The sequence below is a fragment of the Oryza glaberrima genome, chromosome 1 (assembly GCF_000147395.1).
Source record: "Oryza glaberrima chromosome 1, OglaRS2, whole genome shotgun sequence".
Lineage (NCBI taxonomy): Eukaryota > Viridiplantae > Streptophyta > Magnoliopsida > Poales > Poaceae > Oryza > Oryza glaberrima.
The window spans coordinates 26,612,602-26,635,804 of NC_068326.1; the positions used below are offsets into that span (position 1 = coordinate 26,612,602).

Below are 23,203 nucleotides of genomic sequence, written 5' to 3' on the forward strand. Positions count from 1 at the left end.
GATGTCTCCAGCCATCGTGCCTTGGCGCCTTGCTTCTGTCGCTAGCAGCGGTCAGGGTCTTGGCGTCGAACATGCCATCATGGCTCGCCCCGACAAAATTGACGGACTCACGTCGCATGATGCTTACTATTAACCATTCAGTGGAAGATTGGAAGAACTAGTGTACTATTATGGTCTGTGAATTTCCAACTAAATTAAAAATAACTAAACAAACTCCTCGCCTGTTTGGTTTCTATTTGAAGAGAAAGGTAAACCAGAGTGGTTAGCGTCTTTCTTTAATCCCACTGGCCATTTGTTTCTCTTCAAGCACCGCTAGATTTATTCTACTACATCATGGGAGTGATACATGTAGCTTTTGGCAAAAGCGACCTTAGGAGAAAATTTGGATTGGAAGCTAACAGCAGCATTAACAATGCCACGAAATTGTTGTCCAAACATTACTACGGCTCCTAAACAATAATTGGAATTGACTATCATGGATGGTGCTCCTAAACAGTATCTATCTTTCTCATTGCTTTCGTGGGACACAAATCAAGAAAAGCTAAAAAAACAGGATAGCGACTTGGCCAAGCAATTAGTGAGAACCTTGATTGTTCCTTCTTCAGGAGAGGAATACACGTTACACAGTCCTCCCAGTGGCAGCAACTTACAGAGTACAAGTGTAAGAAACTTAATTATTCTTACAAAATCTCATAGTAGTAATTAACTACACAGTGTTGACATTTCTATACCCTTTATTTATATTTTTACCCATGCAGAAATCATAAAAAGGTGTTAATTAAGGAGTATGGACTAGTGAAAATTAACAGAGTACAGTCTCTACTCTCCCGGTTGGTCATGCCCTCTGTGTAAAATGCCTTGGAAGAATACTGTATATACGATAATGGCTTAATTCACAAGAACCTCATCGGAAGTACTCGAAGTTGAAGTCGCCGACCACCATGCTCCGGCTGACGTCGAAGTCGAAATGTGTCATGCCCTGCTCTTGCTGCCCATGGCAGGGCAGCCCGAACTTGTGCTCCATGGCGTCCCCCTCGCCGTAGCCCACGAAAGGCTCGACCTTGCTCTCGGTGGCCCAATGCAGCGGCTCGCTCTCGAGCGCATTGTTCACCTCCGGCGCGCCCACGCCGCAGTTCCAGTTGCTGCTGTTGCTGGAGCTCTCGCCGTAGCCCAGGTTCTCCGACACGTCAAGCACGCTGCTGTAGTCCACGAACCCGGCCGCGTCCTTGCCGCCGAGGTGGCCGTACAATGGCATGCCCGTGGCGTCGAACCCGCTGCCGAAGCTGTCGATCACCGGGAACGGGTCGAACACCTGCTGCTGCTGCTTCAGGGCGAAGCCGTCGGCGGTGGCCGGCGGCTTCTGGTCCTGCGGCGACGTGTCCAATGCCGCCGCCGCCGCAGCAGCAGCCGTGGAGATGGGCTGGTGGGTGCTGGGGTCGATGCCGCGCTGCCTCAGCTTCTTCTTGAGGCAGCTGTTCCAGAAGTTCTTGATCTCGTTGTCCGTCCTCCCCGGCAAGTGCGACGCGATTTGCGACCACCTGCATCGGATTCGCCTCGCTGATCAGGCCACTTATCGCTAACAAATCACCTCCACACAACCACATTGCGACGAAAATAGTACTGGTACGCATTATTGCCGGAGCGGCAGTACGTACGAACCTGTTGCCGAGGATCTCATGCAGGCCGACGATGGCGTCCTCCTCCTGCTGCGAGAAGCTGCCCCGCTTCAGGTCGGGGCGCAGGTAGTTGATCCACCGCAGCCTGCAGCTCTTGCCGCACCTCTGGAGCCCTGGAGCACAGAAGAAGATCGTTGCACGGCACGGGTCAGCGATGAGACACTGAGACACATGCATGCAAAGAGCGGATCGAGCAGAGCAGGAGCAGCTTACGACCTGCGAGCTTGGGAACGGAGCTCCAGCAACCGACGCCGTAGCGGTAGATGTGATTGTAGAGCTTCTCGTCTTCCTCGGGAGACCAGAGCCCCTTGCGCAGCTTCTGCTGGACACCGGCGGCAGAGCACGCGTGCCGTCCCATTCCCGCCCGACACGCGAGCAGCTACCTGCCGCTGGGTTCGTTGCCCTTGCCGGCGTGTATCTGTCTATCGATCTCTCTGTCGATCGAGGCGGCCGGCTGGGCGCCCGATCCAGGGGGTATATATGGGGAAGCGTGCCGAGAACTACTGCACACACACACGTACGGTGCGCGCGCGCGAGGGAGGCAGCAGATCGAGCAGCGATCAAGTGGCCTTTAAGCAATCAACCAACGAGCCACGGAGCCAAGCGTCTCTCTACCTAGTACTCCTCTTCTCTGTGTGTACTACCTGGTGCGTGCGGCTTGATATCGTGCTTCCGCTACAATGGATTGGAGCTTAAGATATCTCCGGTTCGTGAGCGAAATTAGGAGAGGAGAGGAGCGCAGACACTGGGCCAGCGAGCGAAAGCGAGCGGCAAGCTAGGGCCCCGCGGGAACAGGACGGAAAGGACGGAGGGAAAAAAAAGCAGGGTTAGTTGGAGATTATGACTAAGATTTTTCCATCAACACTTGGTTAGGGAAGAACACGGTACAGCCATATCACTATTAATCTCACTATTAATCCCTCCAGGAAACTTGCAAGTTGCAGCTACACGACCGAAGCTATAAGCGAGGCAGCGAAAAAACACACGCCTCGTGCAGCGCTCGTACACTGGGAGTGATCGCCCAAGCGATCAGCCCCCACTCCCCTATACTCTATACACTCCTCCCTCCCCTCCCCTCTCCCTCCTCCCTTTCTTCTCTTCCTACTATAGTACACCACACAAATTTTTTTAAAAAAACAAAAAGTTAGAAAAATTTATGTATAAAAATACTATATATAAAAAATTTGAATTTAAATTCAAATTTGAATCGGGTATGTAAACTTTAGACTTATAAACTTTAGGTGTATAGAAATACTATATATAGAAAATATTTGAATTCAAATTCAAATTTGAATTCAAATTTAAAATTGAATCGGCTATGTAAACTTTTGACTTATAAACTTTAGGTCTATAAACTTTAGGTGTATAAACTTTAGATGCATAAAAATACTATATATAAAAAATATTTGAATTCAAATTTAAATTTGAATCAGATATAATTCAAATTCAAATTTGAATCGGGTATGTAAACTTTTGACTTATAAACTTTGGGTCTATAAACTTTAGGTGTATAAACTTTAGATGTATAGAAATACTATATATAAAAAAATTGAATTCAAATTCAAATTTGAATTAGATATAAAAACTTTTAACTTATAAACTTTTGGTCTCTAAACTTTAGATGTGTAAACTTAAGGTGTATAAACTTTAGATGTGTAACTTAAGGTGTATAAATTTTATGTGCATAAATTTACTAAAGTAGAAAAGTAATACGGTGCCAAAAAAGAAAACAGGTGGAGGGAGGGAGGGAAGGGGGATTGATCGCTACCCCGTCCCAGGCAATCAATCGCCGTTTAGGATTTCCGTACTCGGTTGCTATACCTATATAGCCCGTGGGGCCAAATCAACAGGGTAAGATCGTACGGCGGCCATAGCTCTGCTGCTAATTAAACACGGCTTAATTAGTCTGCTTGTGCTACGCAATGCAGATGGCGGTCTTTGGCCACGTCTTCAATTGATTGTGCCCGGCTCGGTCGACACTGGCCGTACCGACCGCGTGTGTGCCTGTGTCCACGCATGGCAATAGGCGAACTACTACCGCTGCTGCCGACTGTCGCGTTCCATCTATCCGTGTTGATTTGCAGGTGCCAGCCCCGTGCGCCGGTGCGCGGGTGGCGCGGTGGCCAACTGTGCGCGGCGAGACAGCCGAAGGTAAAGCTGCCATCCAAGTTGCGGCCGGTCGGGGGACGTCACATTCGTGCGTGTAAATACGGCATTGTTTTTCATAGATCGGGTTAAACTGATCACTGTCCACGAGATCCTGAAGAGGATAGCAGCCGACAGTTGGAATTGCAGCGTTGGCCCCACGTCTTTCCACGTAAGAGTCCTTTTGTGGGGTACTGGTACTACTACTTGTAGTAGGAAATTTTTTACACGGCCGAATCGATACAGTACCTAGAACATTCTTTCAGAATTTCTACTTTGTTATGTTCTAAAGAAGGCATAAGCACTTAACCAGGTTGCTTATCGCACAGTGTCAGTTTCATGCATGAGAACATGTACAGAATTATCATAGGATACCTGTCGTAGGATCTACTGACATGTGGGTCCGATATGCGTCCGTAGACGGAAGAAGAAGTTGATGATATTTTTTTTCTTCCAAGTAGAGAGTGGATATTCTGTAACAGTTAAAATGTCGAAGCATAAAACTATCTTTAATTTAGGTGCGGGGGTAAAAACCTTGCTCGTTCTAGAAAGACATGCAAAGGTGAAAGTTACACGCTGAAAGGTGAAAATAACGCACACGCTTTGGTCTCATCAGCTGCAAGAAAGCAGAAATGAGAGACAGCAAAATGACCACAGGGAGAGGGGTACCTGATTAGCCGCCGAGCTTAGCCAAAGTTACTGCAGAACAAAACGGGAACAAACAAACCAAGCAAAGCAGCACAGCAGTAGGCCCTGGCCATCGTACCACTAGGAAGGAAAAGGTGAGATGCAGATGTTCAGTTCAACGTACCAGACGGCTCGATCGATCAGTCGACTCCATCCTAAATTCGAGTACTACGTACTTGCAGTGCGTGGCTCGATCAACCGTGCAATCATTCAGCTTTCAGTACACTAAAAGCGAGGGTCCCTAAAGCCTCGGGCCATAGCAATTGCATGCAGGACAGGGCAGCCCCCGCTTAACCCCCAGCACTTAGCCTCCCACGCTTGTGCGCTAAAGCATACGCATGATCGAGTTGTACACGTCAACCTTTTTATTTTCTTTTCCATCTATCTGGAGGCCCTAGGCACTAATTAAGAGCACGATACTAAAACGATCAAACTTGCCATAATGCCATGCACGCGTTGCAACGAATTTCTCAATAACGGCACACATCATCCGTGGTGTTCATGCTGTTCTTGCATGCCAACGCAGCTTGTAGCGCGAAAACGATCTGAAAACCACTTAATTTAAGTGCTCTGGCCTGTACCGATTAATTAGCTAGTGCCGTGACCCTCGTTAGAGTGGCTTGAAGGCTCGTGCCAAATGATGGCAGCTAGTTCTCAGCAGTATGACTGTGCAGGGAGATAGAGATAAGAGGCCAGGAGCAGTGCTCGATCGAGGCTGGCTACAACCGCAAGGATAATGATGTAGCGAGGGGTGTGTCCGTTCCGTCCAGGAGGGGAGGGGGGGCAAAGCTAGCGTGCTCCGGAGAAAGCATGCAGGGTTAGCGTAGCGCGGAGACCACCAGCACCACCCGTCCACCGCGCGCGCACGGCCTCGGCAACAAGTTTGGTGGCCAATCAGGGTCAGGCTTAGCTTCCAGCCTGCTCCATGTACATGTCGAGTTCGGTTTAGTTGGGAACCCTAGTATCCCTAACGGCCGCGCACTTAATTTTTTTTAACTTGCTATTGGCGTTGTTTTGTGCGCGCTGCAACTGCAAATGCATGCAGACACACCAAGTTGCACCGATGTGCTCATGAATTGTAATGCATTGATCTTGTGCCTTCACAGATCGATTGGAATAACGGGAAAATTGTGTTTGCAGTGAATGATCAGATCTGTGAATGCTACTGAGCATTTGTCTGATTCTCCCCTCTTTTGACTTGAGAGACTGCTACTCTGCTAGGCAATATCAGTGATCAATCACTTGCCTAACGGTGTCTACAAAAGCTAATTGCTTGGAAATAACAACACATGTGTGAGTGGCTAAGTGGTGATAGCAGTGCGGAGTCACTATAATGCTGGAGGCACAATTTTGCATGTCACCGGTAAAAAAAGGCATATTTTTCGCCAGATAAACCTGCATGAGTGAAACTCAAGAAATGTGCGTCAACGTAGTAGTGTTAACCTTCTGATAAAATGGGATGATCTACATGTTCCATAGGCGACAATGCTTCTTCTCCAATTCTTCTGACGAAGTTACCCGCGTACCAGGACCAGGGTAGGCAGCTTTTCCCTTTCGATCGAGCTTGCAGCAGTTGCTAAAAGACAAGCTGGCCTCTTTTTCACCCACAAGAAAAAAGAGGCTCACTTGAAGAAAGTTGGACAATAACACAAAAAATATATTTGTTGACAACTTGGTACTGTTATCATCCTCTCCTTCCTTTTTGTACTCTGTTTTTTTTCTTTCTTCAAGGGAACTCCAATTGTAGTACCAAGGGGGCCGGGGGCAACTGCAGTGTATTCTTGCAGTTGACGCTGATTATTTCAGAGTTCAGACAAGTGGACGGCTAAAAGAAGGAAGAATTAGGACTACCGACTACCGAGCTACGTAGCCACTATAAGGCAAGTTGTTACCGCTGCAACTTCCGCAGCACTAACTAAGACGACGACTACGTGGTAGTATGCGGGATGCATGGGCGACATGTAAAAGAATCGCCCGGCAAAGTAGTCACTAATCGATCAATTGGGAATTACCTCAAGTGCATGTCTCTATTGTGGCCAAAAGGATCCTCCAGGATTCTCCTACCTGAGGCTTGATCTTGACATGCCTCCTCTATAAAGGAAAGTACTACTAGTAAGTAAAACCCCAAAGGTGAGAGAGCGAGAGAAGAAAGAAAAAAAAAACAAACTAAAGAGGTGGTGCATCATGGTAGCTCCTCTTTGAAGTTATGCAAGCCCAAAGCTAGCAGCTAAGTGGCTGCATTACACATCACATTACACATGTTACTACTAGTTTACTCATCGCCGAGCGACGACGTCACCGGCCGCTATCTCTGGGCTCCCGAGGTTGGTGCGCCCGGCCGGCGCTGCCGCTACGTAGTAGTAGTAATACTAGTAGTACGAGTTAGAGGCCGTTGCTGTCACAAAAAGATGGCGTGATGTGCACTTGCCTTGCATGAGTAACCTGCATGATTGAACTTGCTGCTGGCTAGCTGCAATGGAAAGCGCCTGCTCAAGCCATGCAGAACTGAACTGTGCACTAATTAATTCTCCCCTCACCTAATTCAGCTCGCCTCTCTCTGTTTTTTTTTTCATTAGGAGGCCGGACTTGCTGCATGCATGCCTGGCTGTCTGGATAGTGCGTACTGTTCCTTTCCTACCCCTCTTTCTCGCTCTCACGGCACACTGACAAGATATGGGCTAAGGTACGTAGCTAATAGCCTAATATCTAGTAGTAGTAGCAACTAAGCTAGAGCCATGGAGGTTACGCAACGGAAGCCAAGCAACATAACTAATCAGTGGTACTCTCCAGTACTGTCCAACTGTCCTGATGCTTGGAGCTTGGAAAGTTTGGATGCTAGCTGCATTTCAGAGTAAGGAGCGTCCGTACACGCAGTTTACTGAATTTTCCGTTCTTCAGTTCAGAGGATTGTTTTTTCCCGTCGTCCTCTGCTTCGTTTCAATATTGGTGCCGTCCGATCTAGGAGTAGAAATGGAATCCGTTTCTAGTGCATTCCGAGCTACCTGACTAATTATTCCAGCGTGATTGCTTTCAAACGGAATCCTACCGGGCTTGAAATCGCAGGCGCAATGCAGTTATCTTCGTAGTGCGTACCAAGCTAGACAATAGTATTGCGCGTACGTCATTTCTACGTATCAGCCTAATAGCCTATTAGTGATCAATGCATGCATCAGATGCATCTTAGAAAAAACTTACGGGCAAAGCAAGAATTAATCATCTGGCCGTGCGGGTGTAATCCGTATCTAGCCACGAGGAAGGCCGTACACATGTTTCATTGCTTAATATAACAAACTTGCAGTACTGCACCCACGGCGAACGTTGAAATGCAACGTGAATCGTTCTGCCATTATTTGATCATCCGTAGCTCGAGTTTCTGAATATTATTGGGTACTCCAGTCTCCAAATGAAGTTTTTGCAAAACAATAAAGTGTAGCTTCAGGGGCAGAAAACAACGAACTTCCAGTCGTTAAGTGGAGGTGGCCTTCAGCTCCACAATGGAGCCCACCACCATTAGCAACAGCATGAAGCATGTAGCTGCACATTTTCTGTGTCTGCCCTCCGGGCTGCGGCTTCAGAATGTTCTGCCGGCCGACATGCACGTCAGAACCATCATGGACTAGTCGTGTGTGTGTGTTTTTTTCTTGAGAAGGGTATTTTTTACCCGGCCTCTACATCCAACCGGATATATACGACCATTTTCTTTTTGTGTGTGTGAGATCATCTCAACTGTAGTAGGCGTTATTACCTCAGTGAAAATGATACGGCTGCACTGCACCTTTAATAATCCTATCAGACAACTTTCCAATATACGTAGCACACCGGAGATTGCACAATATTAAGGCCCCTTTAAATCGTAGGAATGTAAAAACGCAGGAATAGAAAAAACGCAGGATTCTGACAGGAATGTAGGTGTAAAACAGATGATTGGAAAATACAAGAAAAACACAGGAATGATCGTTTGATTGGACCACAGAAAAAACGTAGGAATCGGATGAGAGAGATAGACTCAAACGAATTTTTTCAAGAGGTTGGACCTCTTGCTAACTTTCCTCCAAAATCTCTATAGGATTACCCATTCTATAGGAATTTTAAAAGATAGTATAGGATTCAATCCTTTATTTTAAAGGGTTTCATAGAAAATTTTTCTATAGAATTAAAATCCTTCAAATTTTCTATACTTTTTCTACAAATTAAAGGGACCCTAAAGGTGGACGTAAAATCTTGCATGCCACCTGCTTCCCAGGGAAGATTTGTTCATGACCCTCTTCTGATGTTAACTTCTCTGCCAGGAACCTTCCTGACATGTCCACAAAAGCATATTCTGCCTTTTTCTTTTTCTTTTTGTGTGTGTGCGAGCGTGTTTTTTGCCACACTGTAGTACCCTCCTGTATCAATAGAAAACAAATCGTAGAACTGTGGCCAAAATAGGGGTCAAAATGTTTGGAAATTGCTCAAACCATTTCTCGACTATGGCCCTGTTTGGATTCTAATTTTTTTCTTCAAATTTTCAATTTTACCGTCACATCGAATTTTTCTACACATAAACTTCCAACTTTTTTATCACATCGTTTCAAATTCTTCAAACTTCCAATTTTGACGGGGAACTAAACACAACCTATACTTTTTTCTTGAAAAAACGGATAAAATGGTATAGTAAGAAAACGATATAGAATATATCGAAAACATGGCACCATAGTGTCAACTGTCAAGCAAATGAAGCCATAAATACTTTACAAATTACTTGGTGAAGTCGTGAAGATTCAAAGCACAACTAATAAATACTACTGAGGATGCCATAGCATTCAACACACTAGTAACACATAAGGGTCAGGGGTTGATTAGGGTTTGATTTAATAAAGGATTGTTTGTGCTGGGTTGCCAGTACAATATAGTAGTTTTTGCCAAAAAAAAACTTATGAAAACGGTACACCGGCGAAACTATTATGGCTTGTTTGGCAACTTGAAGCAGGGGATTGAGAGTTTACATGAAGAAATTGATGTGAGATTGATTAAGATGAGAATTTAATTTTTAATCCCAATAGTTTGTTTGGTAGAGCTAATGGAAATTGATAAGGAGTTTAGTTGGAGATTAGGTTATTAATGAAAATGGATAATTGAGATTTGTTTAAGAAAAGTAAAGGAGGAATTTCCTCCCGATTACCACTCCCTACCTAGGTATTGAAAATGAGGGAGTTTCTTAATTCTCCGTCTCCATCCCACCAAAATTCTCATGTCTCCCAACCAAAATAAAACAGTTAATATTCCAATCCCTCTAAACTCTCAATCCTTCGTAAAAACTCCTCCCAACCAACCGGCCGTTAAAAAAGCCTCACCAGATCACATTTACGCTTCCGTCAATTCCAATTCCAAGTAAATGGTCAGTACAAAAGGGGGAAAATGTTCAGGATAGCCGGGGGAATTCCATACTATTTTCACCTTTTAGACCAAAATATATCTGATCTCAAGTGAAGCAAGACTTGCCCAAGCACTGGTGCGTTACATCTGAAACAAACAAAGGAACTGTGTACCAAAATATTGACAACCAAACATCTAACTTTGTCAATATTTTGTCTTGGCTTACCTTTTCTTTTAGTATAAGGTTTAGGCTACCTTTTCTTTTGGTATAAGGTTTAGGGACTATCTATACATTTGTCAATAAATTTTCTCTTAAAAAATTACCAAATATAGATATAGTACGATCGTAGTATAACTACATTATAACTTACTCCTACATATGTTATACAACGTAATTTGTCGACAAATATGTAATAAAATCATTTAAGTTTTAGACTTGACACGAGTGCACACATTCACGAGTAATAGTTTTTTTAGTGATATTAGACATATCCATCGGCAATCAGATACCTGTGATAACTTTGTTAATCGTAAGATATATTGGCCCAGTTTTTAAAGTGGCTCATAGTGGTAGGGTGTACATACATGTATATGAGCATCTAAATTCGTGTGTACTGTGTATTAGAAAAAAGCGCGAAAAATCTGTCACAAGTGAAATTGCAATTTGCAAATCCGAAAAGAAATCGTAAACAAAACCTGTGAGGCTGCTATACTGAGTTACTGACCAATCCACTGGATGGACATACGCGGCCCGGCCCAGCGGCCGGTACGTGGTCTCTCCGCATCAGGGTTTCAGGATTCAGGTCTTCAGGGGAGCTGCTTGCTTTTGATCGTGTGCCACAATCCTGCCGTCATCACACTAGCACTACTGCCGCAGTGCCGCTACTATACGTACGTACCGAACTACCGATCGATCCATGGCGCGGTTGCTTTCGCACGCTGCTGTGCGATATTCCACACCTAGGAAACAAAGATAGCTATAGGGGCGGGGGAGAGCGTGGAACGCCAATCGGCCAATGCCCAATATGTCGACGGTGGTGCAGGCCCCGCATGGCGCACTCACAAGGATCGGCGGCGTTCGCCGCCCGGCCGCGGGAGTGTCGGCACGATCGAGGTCGCGGAAGGCCGTAAGCTAGATAGCGAGCCGCCCTATCACTCGAGCCATACATTCGTGTCGCCTGCAGTGCGGTGCATGCACAGCTCACCCGCACGTACACCAGGCGAAATCAACGGTGTTGGCGTTTGCCGCGCGCACGAACGTCGATCGGGTCGGACTGATCAGCCGAGACGTCGAGCGAGCGAGCCGAGATGCGCTAGCAGGAGATCGTGTGACAAAGGCTCACCTTAACGACGACGTGTCACGTGCATGCCTCGTTCCATCCATCGATCGTCGCATCCGTCCAACTCCATATCTCCATTCACCGACTGAAAATACCGTCAGGTCACACAGCAAGTCGGCAACTAATTAAGCAAGCAAGCGAGAAGAGTTTTAGCACGATCCAACGTACCACTAAACCTACGTGACGTTGAACAACCACGCACATCTAGTCATCAACAATGCACACAAGCGATGCCATGCACCATCTGTAAGAAATTAATTTGCTGTGTGTGTAGCGACAGCCATGTAGTACTACGATCGACTCGGATAGACGGATGGACGGCAGGACGGGATATCTGAATCGAAAAAAAGTGACTAATATATGTATCAGGACCTAATTAATCGCTCGGTAATCGCATTGGTTTAGCGATCGTAATCGATCGCCGTGGGGATCATTGACTTCAATGTCACGTTAAGTGCGATTGGGAAATAACCCGTCGATCGATTGGTGATGGGGGCTGGGTGACACCACTGTGCCCAAACATGGAGTTAACTATATGTACACAAGGTGGATTAAGATTTTGGACCCCTCTTATGTTAGTGTCGAATTGTCGATCCGTCTCGTCGTGGTCTCCATCAGCCAATCAGCGAGGAAAGCCGAGGGTGTGTGTGGTGCTTCTAGAATTCCTTCTCTTGCGGCACAGCTTGATTACAGCGGGGATTAAAACTTGATAGCTGACCTTTTCTTATCATGCCTCTTTTTCGTTTGTAGTAGTAGTAGTAATACGCATGGTACTACAACGGTATATGTCCAAATCTACCTATTGTACAGTGACTGGACGTGTACAGACCAACCTGCCAATAGGCCATTATTGATCCTCATTCCAGATGTCCAATCTTCGTATCGTTTTTGTTTTTTATTTGGATATTTTAACTTAACATATTTTGGGGGGGGGGGGGGGTGTTTGAGAGAGATTGTTGCGGATGCACGGTCACAACAAACGAAAAAATAATAATTGCTCGTCCTATAGCTATCTATCAGGGTTTATATATAGAATCTGCGGTTATCGTGGTTATCATGTGCGATAACCTTACCAGATTCTGAAATTACGATATACCTTGCGGTAACCACCAAACTATGGGGTGGCAATAATCCCACCTTAAACGGTTTGTTAAACCCTAATAGTTATCGCCTAACCACAATTGCAACTAGCTGTAAAGTAACACGGTCAAACAAGTTCAAAGGTTGTTATAAAGTACTCCTAGTAGTACACCACGGTGAGATTTTCTTTTCGATACTTTAGTTGTTTTATTCTCATTTTTCTATGTGGGTATCTACACTCCATGGATGGGTTTCTTTACAGTGCTGCCATCTAATGTGGGTGACTTACATGTGAGCACGATTTTGTAAGTAGGTTGGACAGATCATGGCTGGCTTGGCTTGAGTCGACTCGTTTCATTTTTGTGAAGAGCTGAGCTCATGTTTTAATTAGTTCGTTAGAGATAACAAACCAGCTCAAGCTAGCTCGCGAGCTACTCATGAGCCAAACAAGGTGAAGGTCTAGAGCACTTGCCGCAGCCGCTGGTGGTTTGGAGGCTCGTGCTTGTTGCCCCGCCCCTCACTGTACTCTATTGGCCCTGACCTGGTTGTACTACATGCGCATGCTGCCGCGTGCGCTCTCGCCGCCACTTGGATTTGGCAGCTCTCTGCTCTACTTCCCATCACGTTGTGGCGCCTGCGCTGCATGTATCGTCATCCGTTGACTGTTGTCCTTCTTCTTCCCGTCCAAGACGACGAGATGCGGAGGATGACGAGTCCCTGTTTCGACAGAAGACTGGTGAGCTTTTGCGCGTCGTGGAGCCTGTTGCTTCGGTGAGGTCGGCTGGTGCTGCCAACCATGACGTTCTCCTTCTTGTTTCGCTCGCCATCCATTTGCGCTGCCCACTAGCCCCTCCTACTCGTGCGCGCTCGTGGAGAAGATAGGGCATGGTGCTCTGCCTAGTAGAGCTCGCGAGCTAGCTTGAGCCAGAGAACGAGCCGAGTCGAGCTAACTCATTATCCTAACGAGCCGAGTCCAAGCCCGAGCCAGCTTGATAACCACCCTTGATGTGTAAGGCTCAAATATCAATCACTTAAAATTAAAGGATAATATTACAGAGGATTGGTTTCCATACTCCATATGAATAGCTTTCGACGAGAAAAAATAAAATGAAGCATGGATGCACGCTCCTTGTCTAAAACTGTGTACAAATGAAGAGGAGCCTATCTGTGCATATGCATCTAGGATCATAAAATACTTTCTACTAGCCGAGAACCCCTTTTATTTGCGACTAAAAAAGATGACAATCTTTCTTCTTTTCTGCAAAAAGGTATGCTAATATATCTGGCGGTCGTTTTCCTGGGCTTAGAGTATGTTCCCTGTCAAGCAGTGATCGAATCCATAAAGTTTTGGGTAATTAGTTTTCAGTTCTGCCTTTACACTTATTGTTCCCATCTCCTTTATGTACTTTTCTCGCCTCCTTAATTTTCCTTGCCTCCTTGAGCGATCAACATCGATGAGATCATCTTTAGCTTGCCATTTCAAGGAGAAGAGATTTGCGGCTCGGCCATACCATCTCTCTTTCAGGGCTAGCTTCCCTGGCTGCACAGTTTTTCTGACGAGACAGAAACGTTGCACAAGATAAATTAGTTACTTCCAGGTAAAGTAATTATTACCAGGCCGACAACTGAACCGGTAAAAACCAAAACGAGGGAAAACTCCAAAACCAGCGCCTCTATCGATCAGTTTGGTGATGATTTTTTTTTCCTTTTTGAAAAAAAAAATCATTCACAGGTCTAGCTTTAGAGGCAAAGTAAGTGTACTCAAGTAAACTAAAATATATAAAATGCATCAGATCAGATGCATCGATGAACCAGTGTCGGCGACTCGGCCTGCAATCGTGCATCGACGAACGACGTATAATTCCGTTTGCGGTAATTGGAGGGTGCGGGATTTTTGGGCCCTGGCTCACATGTTTTGGGAGAACTGGACTTCCACGCAGCCTGCAGCTAGCAGGCCATCATCCATCGCGCCCGCACCAAACGGTGTCCACGTCTGTTCCGGCCGCACACACGGGCCACACACTGAAAGCCCCCAAAGTCCCACCGCGCGCCGAGGTGTTAGCGCGGGCCTTTCGCTGATTGATTCGCTTTCGAAGAAAGGAATAAGTTCACTTTTGGTTCCTCTATTTGTCGTCCTGATTTTCATCCCTGAACCGCAAAACCGGGTACAACCCGTCCCTCAGCTTACGAAAACCGGGAAAACGAGGTCCCTCGGCGGTTTTGATAGCGGTTTGGTTGACGTGGCGCATACATGGCTCATTTGACTCGGTCTTTATCTAACATGGCACTGATGTGGTGCTTACGTGGCAATTTGATCCGGAAAAATAACAAACCCGTGGGATCCACATGTCAGTTGCACATACAAAATAATAAAAATAATGGTGGGACCCACGTGGACCCCACCTGTCACCCCATTTCTCCCCTCTTATCTGTTATCTATATCCTCTCTCTCAGTCCCCGGTGGGAGAGGACCACGTGAGGTCCGCCGTGCCAAGGCTCGGGAAGGCTGAAGAAGGCTGACGGCGCTCAGGAGGCGGACCTCGCCGTCGACGCTGCCGCATGCTCCGTGCACTGCCACGCCTACGCCGGGGATGGTCGCCGCCGGCAGCAAGGAGCTCCTCCGCAACGAGGATGGGTTCACCACGGAGGACGTCGTGGCCATGGACTCCCCCAACATCGTCGCCCTCGCTGAGACGCCGACGGCCAGGACATCGCCGCCGCCACCGCTGCCGACCACCTCAAGGCCATCTGAGCGAGCTAGCTGCTCTCCTCAAGGCCATCCGTGCAGCGCCGGCGAGCCGCCCGGAGATCCTTGGCGTCGAGGCGGCCGCGGCGGAGACAGCTTCCCGCTCCCGCTGCCGCCGCGGCTCCTTGTGGTGCTCGGTGGCGTACGCTTGCGGGTGAAGGTGGCAGAGCAGCATCCCGGACGTGTCCGCCTCCACCCTGGCCGACAGCTGCCTCAACCGCGACTCCACCCAGCCCTGTGAGCTTTGGCCCAGAGAAACAACAAAACACACGCGAGGTCACACACGCACGAAGGAATGCACAAGTGATGCAAATACTTCAGTGGACAAACACGAGCTTGCGGCGAACTAGCTACACTTCCACTCTTATTTCTCAGACTCAGTGATTTGTTAGTCAAGCTGCAACACATACAGTTACGGATCATTAAGACCAAGCAGTACTTAACTAATCACCACCCACATGGCGTCGGCCTTGACGATCTCCTGGCAGACGTCATCGCCGACGGCGAGCTGCTCGGTGATGACGCGCAGGGTGGCGTCTGAGGCCGAGCTCGCCGTCGTCGTGCTCGATGGCGCGCAGCATCACCGGGCTGGGCCACTTCCACCGCGCAAAGACGCGGAAGAAGCGCGGGAGCAGCATGCTGGGGATGTGTTGGGGTAGAGCTGGCACATGCGCGCCACGAGGATAGCCCAGCCGATGCCGCCGAGGAAGCCCGCGACGTTGGAGTAGACGCCCCGCGCCTTAGCCCAGTGCTTCACGCACCGCAGCATGGTGCGGAACACGGCGGTCTCTGGGACAAGCCGCAGGATCTCGTCGGCCACGCGGATGCCGTTGAGGCTGCGGGCCGTGGCAAGGTCGTCAAGGCCGCGGAGCACCGACCGGTCGCGCTGAGGTCCACTCCAGGTTGTCGGGCACCACGAGAGGCACACGCCGGCGTACACGAGATCCACCTGCACGCCGCGGAACCTCATCTGGATCACTGGCAAGGGATGTGGCGGTGGCGGGAGCGGCGGCGGAGTCCGTGGTGGTGGCGCTGCTGGAGAGAGAAGAGATAGAGAGAGGAAAGGGGATAGAGATGAAGATGCCGAGAGAAGAGGAGGAAATGAGGAGTGAGGATGACAGGTGGGACCACGTGGGTCCCACCATTTTTATATTATTTTATGTGTGCAACTGACATATGGGTCCCACGGGTTTTATTATTTTTCCGGATCAAATTGCCACGTAAGCGCCACGTCATATGAAGACAAGTCAAATTAGCCACGTAAGCGCCACGTCAGCCAAAACCACTGTCAAAACCGCCGAGGGATCTCGTTTGCCCGGTTTTCATAAGTTAGGGGACGGGTCGTGCCCGGTTTTGTGGTTCAGGGACGAAAATCAGACTGGACGACAAATAGAGGGACCTAAAGTGAACTTATTCCTCGAAGAAACGGGGACGCTCCGGCCTCGTGGCCTCCTCGTCGCAACGCCCCGGAAGTGTCAATGTGGACCAGAAATTTTCGCAACCAGGATCCTGCTGGAATTTAAAATTTGGAACAAGTTCACTCTTGCTCCCTCATCTTGACATTGAGTTTGAGTTTGAATTACATCACCGAACTGTAATGTCAGAATGTTGAACCCCTGTCTTTCAAAACCAGGTTAAATAAAATCATAAGACAGTATGAATGGCTGTTTTGATTGGCGTGGCATCCTAATCATAAAGAAAAACCATGTGTGGCTCACATGTAAGTGGACTAAAGAAACAAGCTCCCGCGTCGTCCTCCCCTGGGGGCGGCACGGGAGGCGGCAACCCGGCCGCCCCTCTCCCTCCCCTCTTCCCCCTCCGCCTCGCCGCCGGCAAAGCCGGTCGGCCGCAAGGGCGGCGGCGGGGCCTCTCACGTCCTCTCTTTCGGGCGGGCAGGGGGCCGTCCTAGGCGGAGCAGCGGTGACCGCCAGATCCGGCCCGCTCCGACCGGATCTGGCGGGGCGGTGACTGGCGGCGGCGAGGGTGGCGGCAACGACGGCGGGGATGGAGTTGGCCGAGGGCGCGGAGGCGACGGCGGTGCTCCTGTGGCGGCGACGGCGCGGTACCTGGCGGCGACGGCGGCGGTGCCCCCTAGATCCGCGCCTCTCGGCCAGTTGGCGACGGCGGCGGCAGTTGGCCGACGGCAGTTGGCGACGACGACGACGACGGCCGGCGGCAGTTGGCGATGGTCTCGGCTGGATCGGGATGCCGGCGGCAGTGGGCGATGACGGCGGCGGCCGTGGGCCGGCGGCAACGTGGTGGCTGCCGTGTCATCTGGCGACTGCGGTGGAAGCAATGGCGTCGGTCTGCTACCTACTCGGTGGTGGAGGGCGATGGCGCAGCGGCGGTTTTGCGGAGGCGGTGGTTGGTGTCGGTGGCAGCGGCGACAGTGGCTGTGACTCTAGAGGCGGTGATGACGTTGGTGGCGGGGAAGGAGTCGGGTGCGAGGTGGGGATGATGACGGCGAGGTGGCTAGGTGTTCGGCAGTAGCGGCTGTGGTGGTGGTGACCGTGTTCGCGGTCACCGGAGGCATGGCAGCCTCGGTTGACTAGCCGAAGGCGTGGGAGACGGCCGCATTTGGCCGGCGCGGCGCCGTTCGGTGGAGGGGTCGAAGACCGGCTTGGTGCAGAGAAGCGCAACCGATGGCAGCGGAGGTCGGCTCGGCGCGAGAGGCGTGGGCGGCGGAGATGGAGGCTGGCTTGGCGCGAGAGGCGCGACGGTTGGAGGGAGGCCAGATTGGCGCGAGAGGCGCGTCCGATAGAGGAGGCCGGTTTGGCGTAGAGAGGCGCTGCCAGCGGTGGAGGAGGCGACCTAGGTGTGAGGAGGAGCTGCCGGTGGGTGTGGCGCGGTCTTTGGCGCACGAAGGCTAGCTGGCGGGGGATGCCGGTGCAAGGGTCCCACATGTCGGCAAAGCTTGTGTGGTGGTGGAGCATCGGTGCGTCAGCCATGGTTTCGCAGGGGCAATCTCGTCTGTGCCCTTTGTTGGTCTAGTGGCAGTCGGTCACGCTTAGCGGCGGCCGATCCGGTTAGCCTTCTCCTGGGCGTGTGTGTTGGCGATGTCAGCGTGTGGGTGGTGGTATTTTTTTCCTTTTCCTAGTTATGACTCTCCAGGGTTATAATCTTGTAATTTTTTACTACTCTATCAATAGAACCTCGCACCGTCTCGTGTGAGTCGTTCCAAAAAAAATGTAAGTGGACTTCTACCTATCAACTCTTCCCTATTTTCAACTCTCCCGTCTCTTCTCTAGGAGCTCACCGATGGGGAGAGGGACAACGACCGATGAGTCTGTCATGGGAGACGGAAGCGGTAGTTGGAGGTCAACGGCGAAGGGGTGTCGGTGGTCCACAGCGGAGGAGGAAAAGGAGCTGATGAGCTCGAGCTTGGCAGCCGTTTCCTTGAAAGCGACGGTAGCTGTGAGCAACTAGAGAGGATGCGTTTGTGGCTGTGTGAGGCGACTTCCACCACCACGACCGCCTCCCACCGGTTGGCCATCGCTAGCACGAGGCCAGCTCCTGCGTGGAGAGCACCTCACCGCGACTGCAAGCGAGGAAGCCAACGCCACCTTCATCAAGCTCCATGCGCATCCCATGCTAGCCTGCCTCGACAGCCACAACAGATGCAAACGAGCATCTCCATGGTGCCTGGAGCCCTCCACAGGGTGTTGTGGAGCCCACAACGCCGAAAGACTTGGAGGTGACGCGCGTCCTCCACCGGAGCCGTCGCATCATGTGTTGTGGCCACAATGACTCCCATTGCGCCCTGCACCACACGTGTTTGGCCTCTGCCTTCGCCTGATCTCCAACGCTGGACACCCGGGGGCGGGGGGCGGGGGGTGTATGGCTCGTGCTTGTGCAGCTATTGCCGCTGGTAGGGGAGAGGGAAGGGCAAGGGAGGAGGAGGATATGGTCGTCGTTGTTGTGACTGCCGAGGCGTCGAGGCCGACAACGTCACCAAGGCCCGAGCCATCCGTTTCTGTCCTACACGCAGCCAATATTGTGCTTGGGAGACAGGAGCCGTCGCATCGTGTTTTGCCCAAGCACCGCCCTCGATGCTGCACTCCGGTCGTGAGGTGAGAGGAGTGAGGCGAGTAGGCGACCGCTTGAGCTCTATGACTCCGTTGCCGCTGCCGCCTCGCTCCGTTCTCACTAGTAGCTGACCGTCTCCCCCCGGCAAGCTCCTATGGAGGAGTGGGGAGAGCCGGAGAGGTGGAGATGGGGAAGAGAGGAGAGAGCCTCTAGAAGCCCACTTACATGTAGCCCCGCATATTTTTTTTTCTGACTAGGATTTCACGTCAACCGAAATAATCATCTTTATTGCTTTAGGATCTTATTTAATTTGGCTTTAAAATTTAGGGTTCGATATTTATGATATTCTGGTTTAAGAATATAATTCAAACTTAATATCAACATGAGGGACATAAAGTGAACTTAATCCGGTTTTCTCTCACCCTTTGCGGGTGTTACCAAACAGAGAGCCTCTAGAAGCCCACTTACATGTAGCCCCACATATTTTTTTTTGACTAGGATTTCACGTCAACCAAAATAATCATCTTTATTGCTTTAGGATCTTATTTAATTTGGCTTTAAAATTTGGGGTTCGATGTTTATGATATTCTGGTTTAAGAATATAATTCAAACTTAATATCAACATGAGGGACATAAAGTGAACTTGATCCGGTTTTATCTCACCCTTTGCGGGTGTTACCAAACTGGCAGGCACGGCCTCTTTTTTAACGAGGGAAGTGTAGCAGGAACGGTCTTTGCCTTCGCGTAAAGAGAGAAGAGACAACTAGACAAGAGAGAGAGAGGCATATGTCACCTTCCCACGAAGACTTCAGATTTAACTTGCAGATCACCCATTCACCCGTTCTGCACAAGGTAAAGAGCGTAAACGCACGTATGCAACGAGAGCGATAACCTCAGGCTCAATGGATCCCCGGACCCCGCCTGTTTACCTGCTAGTGCACACGACAATATTGATACCAAATTGAGCGTCTCGGTAATTCACCGATGGTGGATCTGCGATCGGGAAGTGCCCAGAAAGGTTTGAAGTACCGTGTCAGAAACGGGATTTCTCAACCAAAATGAGGAAGCGGACTGCTGGTAGTTGCCTACCACATCTACAGAGACGTTCAACCTATACAGAGGAGCTCCGGGTCCTCTGCGGCAGCTTCATGAATCAATTTCCTCCCCGCAAAAAAAGAGAGAAAATAATCAATTTCCTGTGATGTTTGCTATATAAGCTTCATTGTCAGTAGCTTCGATTCAACACAATGGATGAGGCAGCGACATCTGATGAGTGATGATCCCTCTCGTCGTCCTTGACTGAAAGGCACTGTATGATTCAAGATATATAGTTTCAGACAAGTAATGCTGTTTTAAACTGTTGCACTTCACCTACCATTACAATAGAGATACACACAAGCTAGTACCTTTTTTTTTTTACCGGAACCAAATCAAACTCGACATTCAAATATATAAAATCGTGACCTAAATGCAATGTTTAAGGAAACAATGTGTCAATGTATTAGTACTACAGGATGAAATCAACAAGGGATCTTTGTTGAGTCATGCCGTCTGCCCACCATAAACCGAACCTCTCTGGCTCTCTCTCCTTGCGTCCCACCTAAACAAAACCAAACACAAGCTAGAGCCTAAGAGCCATGAGAAGCATTGGCGGGAAGGGGACGGTTAGGCCAACCGTTTTTATCTTCACCACACTACGACCTCCACTCTTGGCGCCAAAGCAAAGCCGTTAGATTGTTGGTCACCATCTCAAACCCAACTCGATCGCCTCCTCCCCTCCCACCCATTTTATCCCTTGACGCTCAAATCAGCCGCGCCCCCAATGCCCCTCCCCCTTGACCGGCCACCACAATGCGGCCGCCCTCGTCGTCGGCGACGCCCGGGACGGGCCGGGTGTCGGCGTTCACGATGCGCGCGGTGGCGCGCATGTCGAGGGCGCGGTGGTTCATCTTCCTGAGGCGGGTGTACCAGTACCAGAACGGCCCGAGGTCCGACCTGGGCTCCAACCCCTTCAACTCGCCCGGCTGGCTCGCCCTCGAGCTCGGCGTGATCATGGCGCAGATGGTCGTCACCACCGCCGTCGTCGCCACCTCCCCCAAGGAGCGCCCCGCGTGGCCGCTCCGGGTTTGGGTCGCCGCCTACAACGTGGGCAACGTGCTCAGCCTCCCCCTCCTCTACTGGCGCCACCGGCATTCCTCCTCCGGCGCCCGTGGCGGCACGCTCTCCGACGATCCCGAGATGCACGGCGCCAACGACCCTCTAAGGTTCATAAAACGGCATTAGCTGATTAGCTTTCTTAATTTCTTGATGGAAATCGAAATTGTGTGTGTGGGATGCAGGAACAGGTCGTATCTGATGAACAAGGCACGGGCGTTCCTGGAGCTGTTCTTCGCGATGTGGTTCGTGATGGGCAACGTGTGGGTGTTCGACGCGCGGCTCGGGTCGTTCCACCGCGCGCCGAGGCTGTACGCGCTCTGCATCGGCCTCCTCGCATGGAACGCCGTCGTCTACTCGCTCCCATTCCTCCTCTTCCTCCTGCTCTGCTGCTTCGTCCCGGCCGTCGGCTACGCGCTCGGGTACAACATGAACTCCGCGTCCGTCGGCCGGGGCGCCTCCGACGAGCAGCTCGCCGCGCTGCCGCAGTGGCGGTTCAAGGAGCCGGCCGACGCGCCGAGAGACCGCGACCACGACGATCAGGTGAGCGCACGTTCCGTTGCCGCGTACGTTAATATCGTGGGATATGTTAGTTTTGCATGCACAGAGATGATTAGGCAGTAGCAAAGCAGCGTGCATGTCTCTGCGGGGAGGTAGGAAAGTTTAGCGATGCAGAGAGGGGAATTAAGGAGAAACTCGCCAAACAAATGATTGGTGAACTCGGCTATTGGCCAGAATAGGATATCCAAAAAGTGATGAAACGTGCGCACCAAACTAGAACAGTCTTCCTTTTTGGGCGGATATACTAAGATAAGAACTGCTAAAACCTTACTTTTTCCCATGGTTCGGTGCTTAGGAACAACTCAGCCAACATGAGCTAGTGCTAACTAGCTAACATAAGAACTGCTAAAACCTTTACCTTTCCCATTGGTTCGGTGCTTGCTTAGGAACAACTTAGGCACTTAGCCAACATAAACTAGTGCTAACTAGCTATGATGTGTTGATGTTGTCCAGTTTTATACATCTAAGCCAATTAGTTTGCTCTCTAGCTAGCTTATTATTGTTTAGAGCTCACAACTTATAGGAAACTAGGAATTGTCATTGCTTTTACATACTTACTGGAATTAAATGGCAGGAGTGCTGCATATGCCTGGCTCAGTACAAGGAGAAGGAGGAGGTGAGGCAGCTGCCGTGCACGCACATGTTCCACCTGAAATGCGTGGACAGGTGGCTCAGGATCATCTCCTCTTGCCCTCTCTGCAAGCAAGAGCTCAGCTAGAAAAACAAGCTGACATGAATACGGAGCTACTGATACCGCGCCTTCCGACGCATGCGTCGCACCTCACGGAAGAAGAAAAAGAAAAGGAAAAAAAAAACCCTGGCACGCCAACCATGCGTGCACTGACCTAGTTCGATATTGCTGATGACGGCACGATGAATATTTATGCATACACTTGCATGTGAAAAAGATAGGCTTGGATTAATTAGGCTAGGTAGACAAGCGGGAAATGTGTAAAAGAGTTTTTTTTTTTTTGTGTGTGTGTGTGTGTGTGTGTGTTGTTTGCGGTGTTGTTGCATCTCTCGAATGTGGTCGATCGAGATGCGCGTGTACGTAGTTTTTTTCAGCAGAAACCAAACGAGAACATATACCAGGGTTTGCGCTCGTGCTCCAGCGAATGCCAACCCAAAGGTATTCGGCCCGGTCGAAACTACTACAGTACTGTATTCTAGGCCTGGCTCAGAGTGGGCCAACATTTTCGGCCCAGTTTATTGACCTACTGCCCAGCCTATAATTATCAATCAGCCCACCTCGTCGCTGCGCCCTGCGGGAGACGGCGGCTACGAGCCTAGAGACCGTTGTACGACCGGCCGGTGAAAGCGAGACCGTCGTGCCGTTTCTTCCACAGACGCGATCACGAGAGGGAGAAGCCCCAAGACAAAACACACAAGTGACACAACTCTATATACAACCAAAACACACACATGCGTCTCGT

General features: G+C 49.7%; 2 protein-coding genes across 2 annotated transcripts; one reads left to right on the plus strand and one right to left on the minus strand.

Moving 5' to 3' along the window:
- Window positions 1-574: 574 nt before the first annotated feature.
- On the minus strand, window positions 575-2,346 carry LOC127762576 (myb-related protein Hv33-like). Its single transcript, XM_052287073.1, has 3 exons — window positions 1,893-2,346; window positions 1,660-1,789; window positions 575-1,538 (listed from the first exon to the last, which is right to left on the minus strand). Exons 1-3 carry the CDS (start codon window positions 2,032-2,034, stop codon window positions 905-907), a joined length of 906 nt encoding a protein of 301 aa, XP_052143033.1. The 5' UTR covers window positions 2,035-2,346; the 3' UTR covers window positions 575-904.
- An 18,443-nt stretch (window positions 2,347-20,789) lies between these two features.
- On the plus strand, window positions 20,790-22,846 carry LOC127768661 (E3 ubiquitin-protein ligase At4g11680-like). Its single transcript, XM_052294283.1, has 3 exons — window positions 20,790-21,319; window positions 21,395-21,752; window positions 22,345-22,846. Exons 1-3 carry the CDS (start codon window positions 20,907-20,909, stop codon window positions 22,486-22,488), a joined length of 915 nt encoding a protein of 304 aa, XP_052150243.1. The 5' UTR covers window positions 20,790-20,906; the 3' UTR covers window positions 22,489-22,846.
- Window positions 22,847-23,203: the final 357 nt, after the last annotated feature.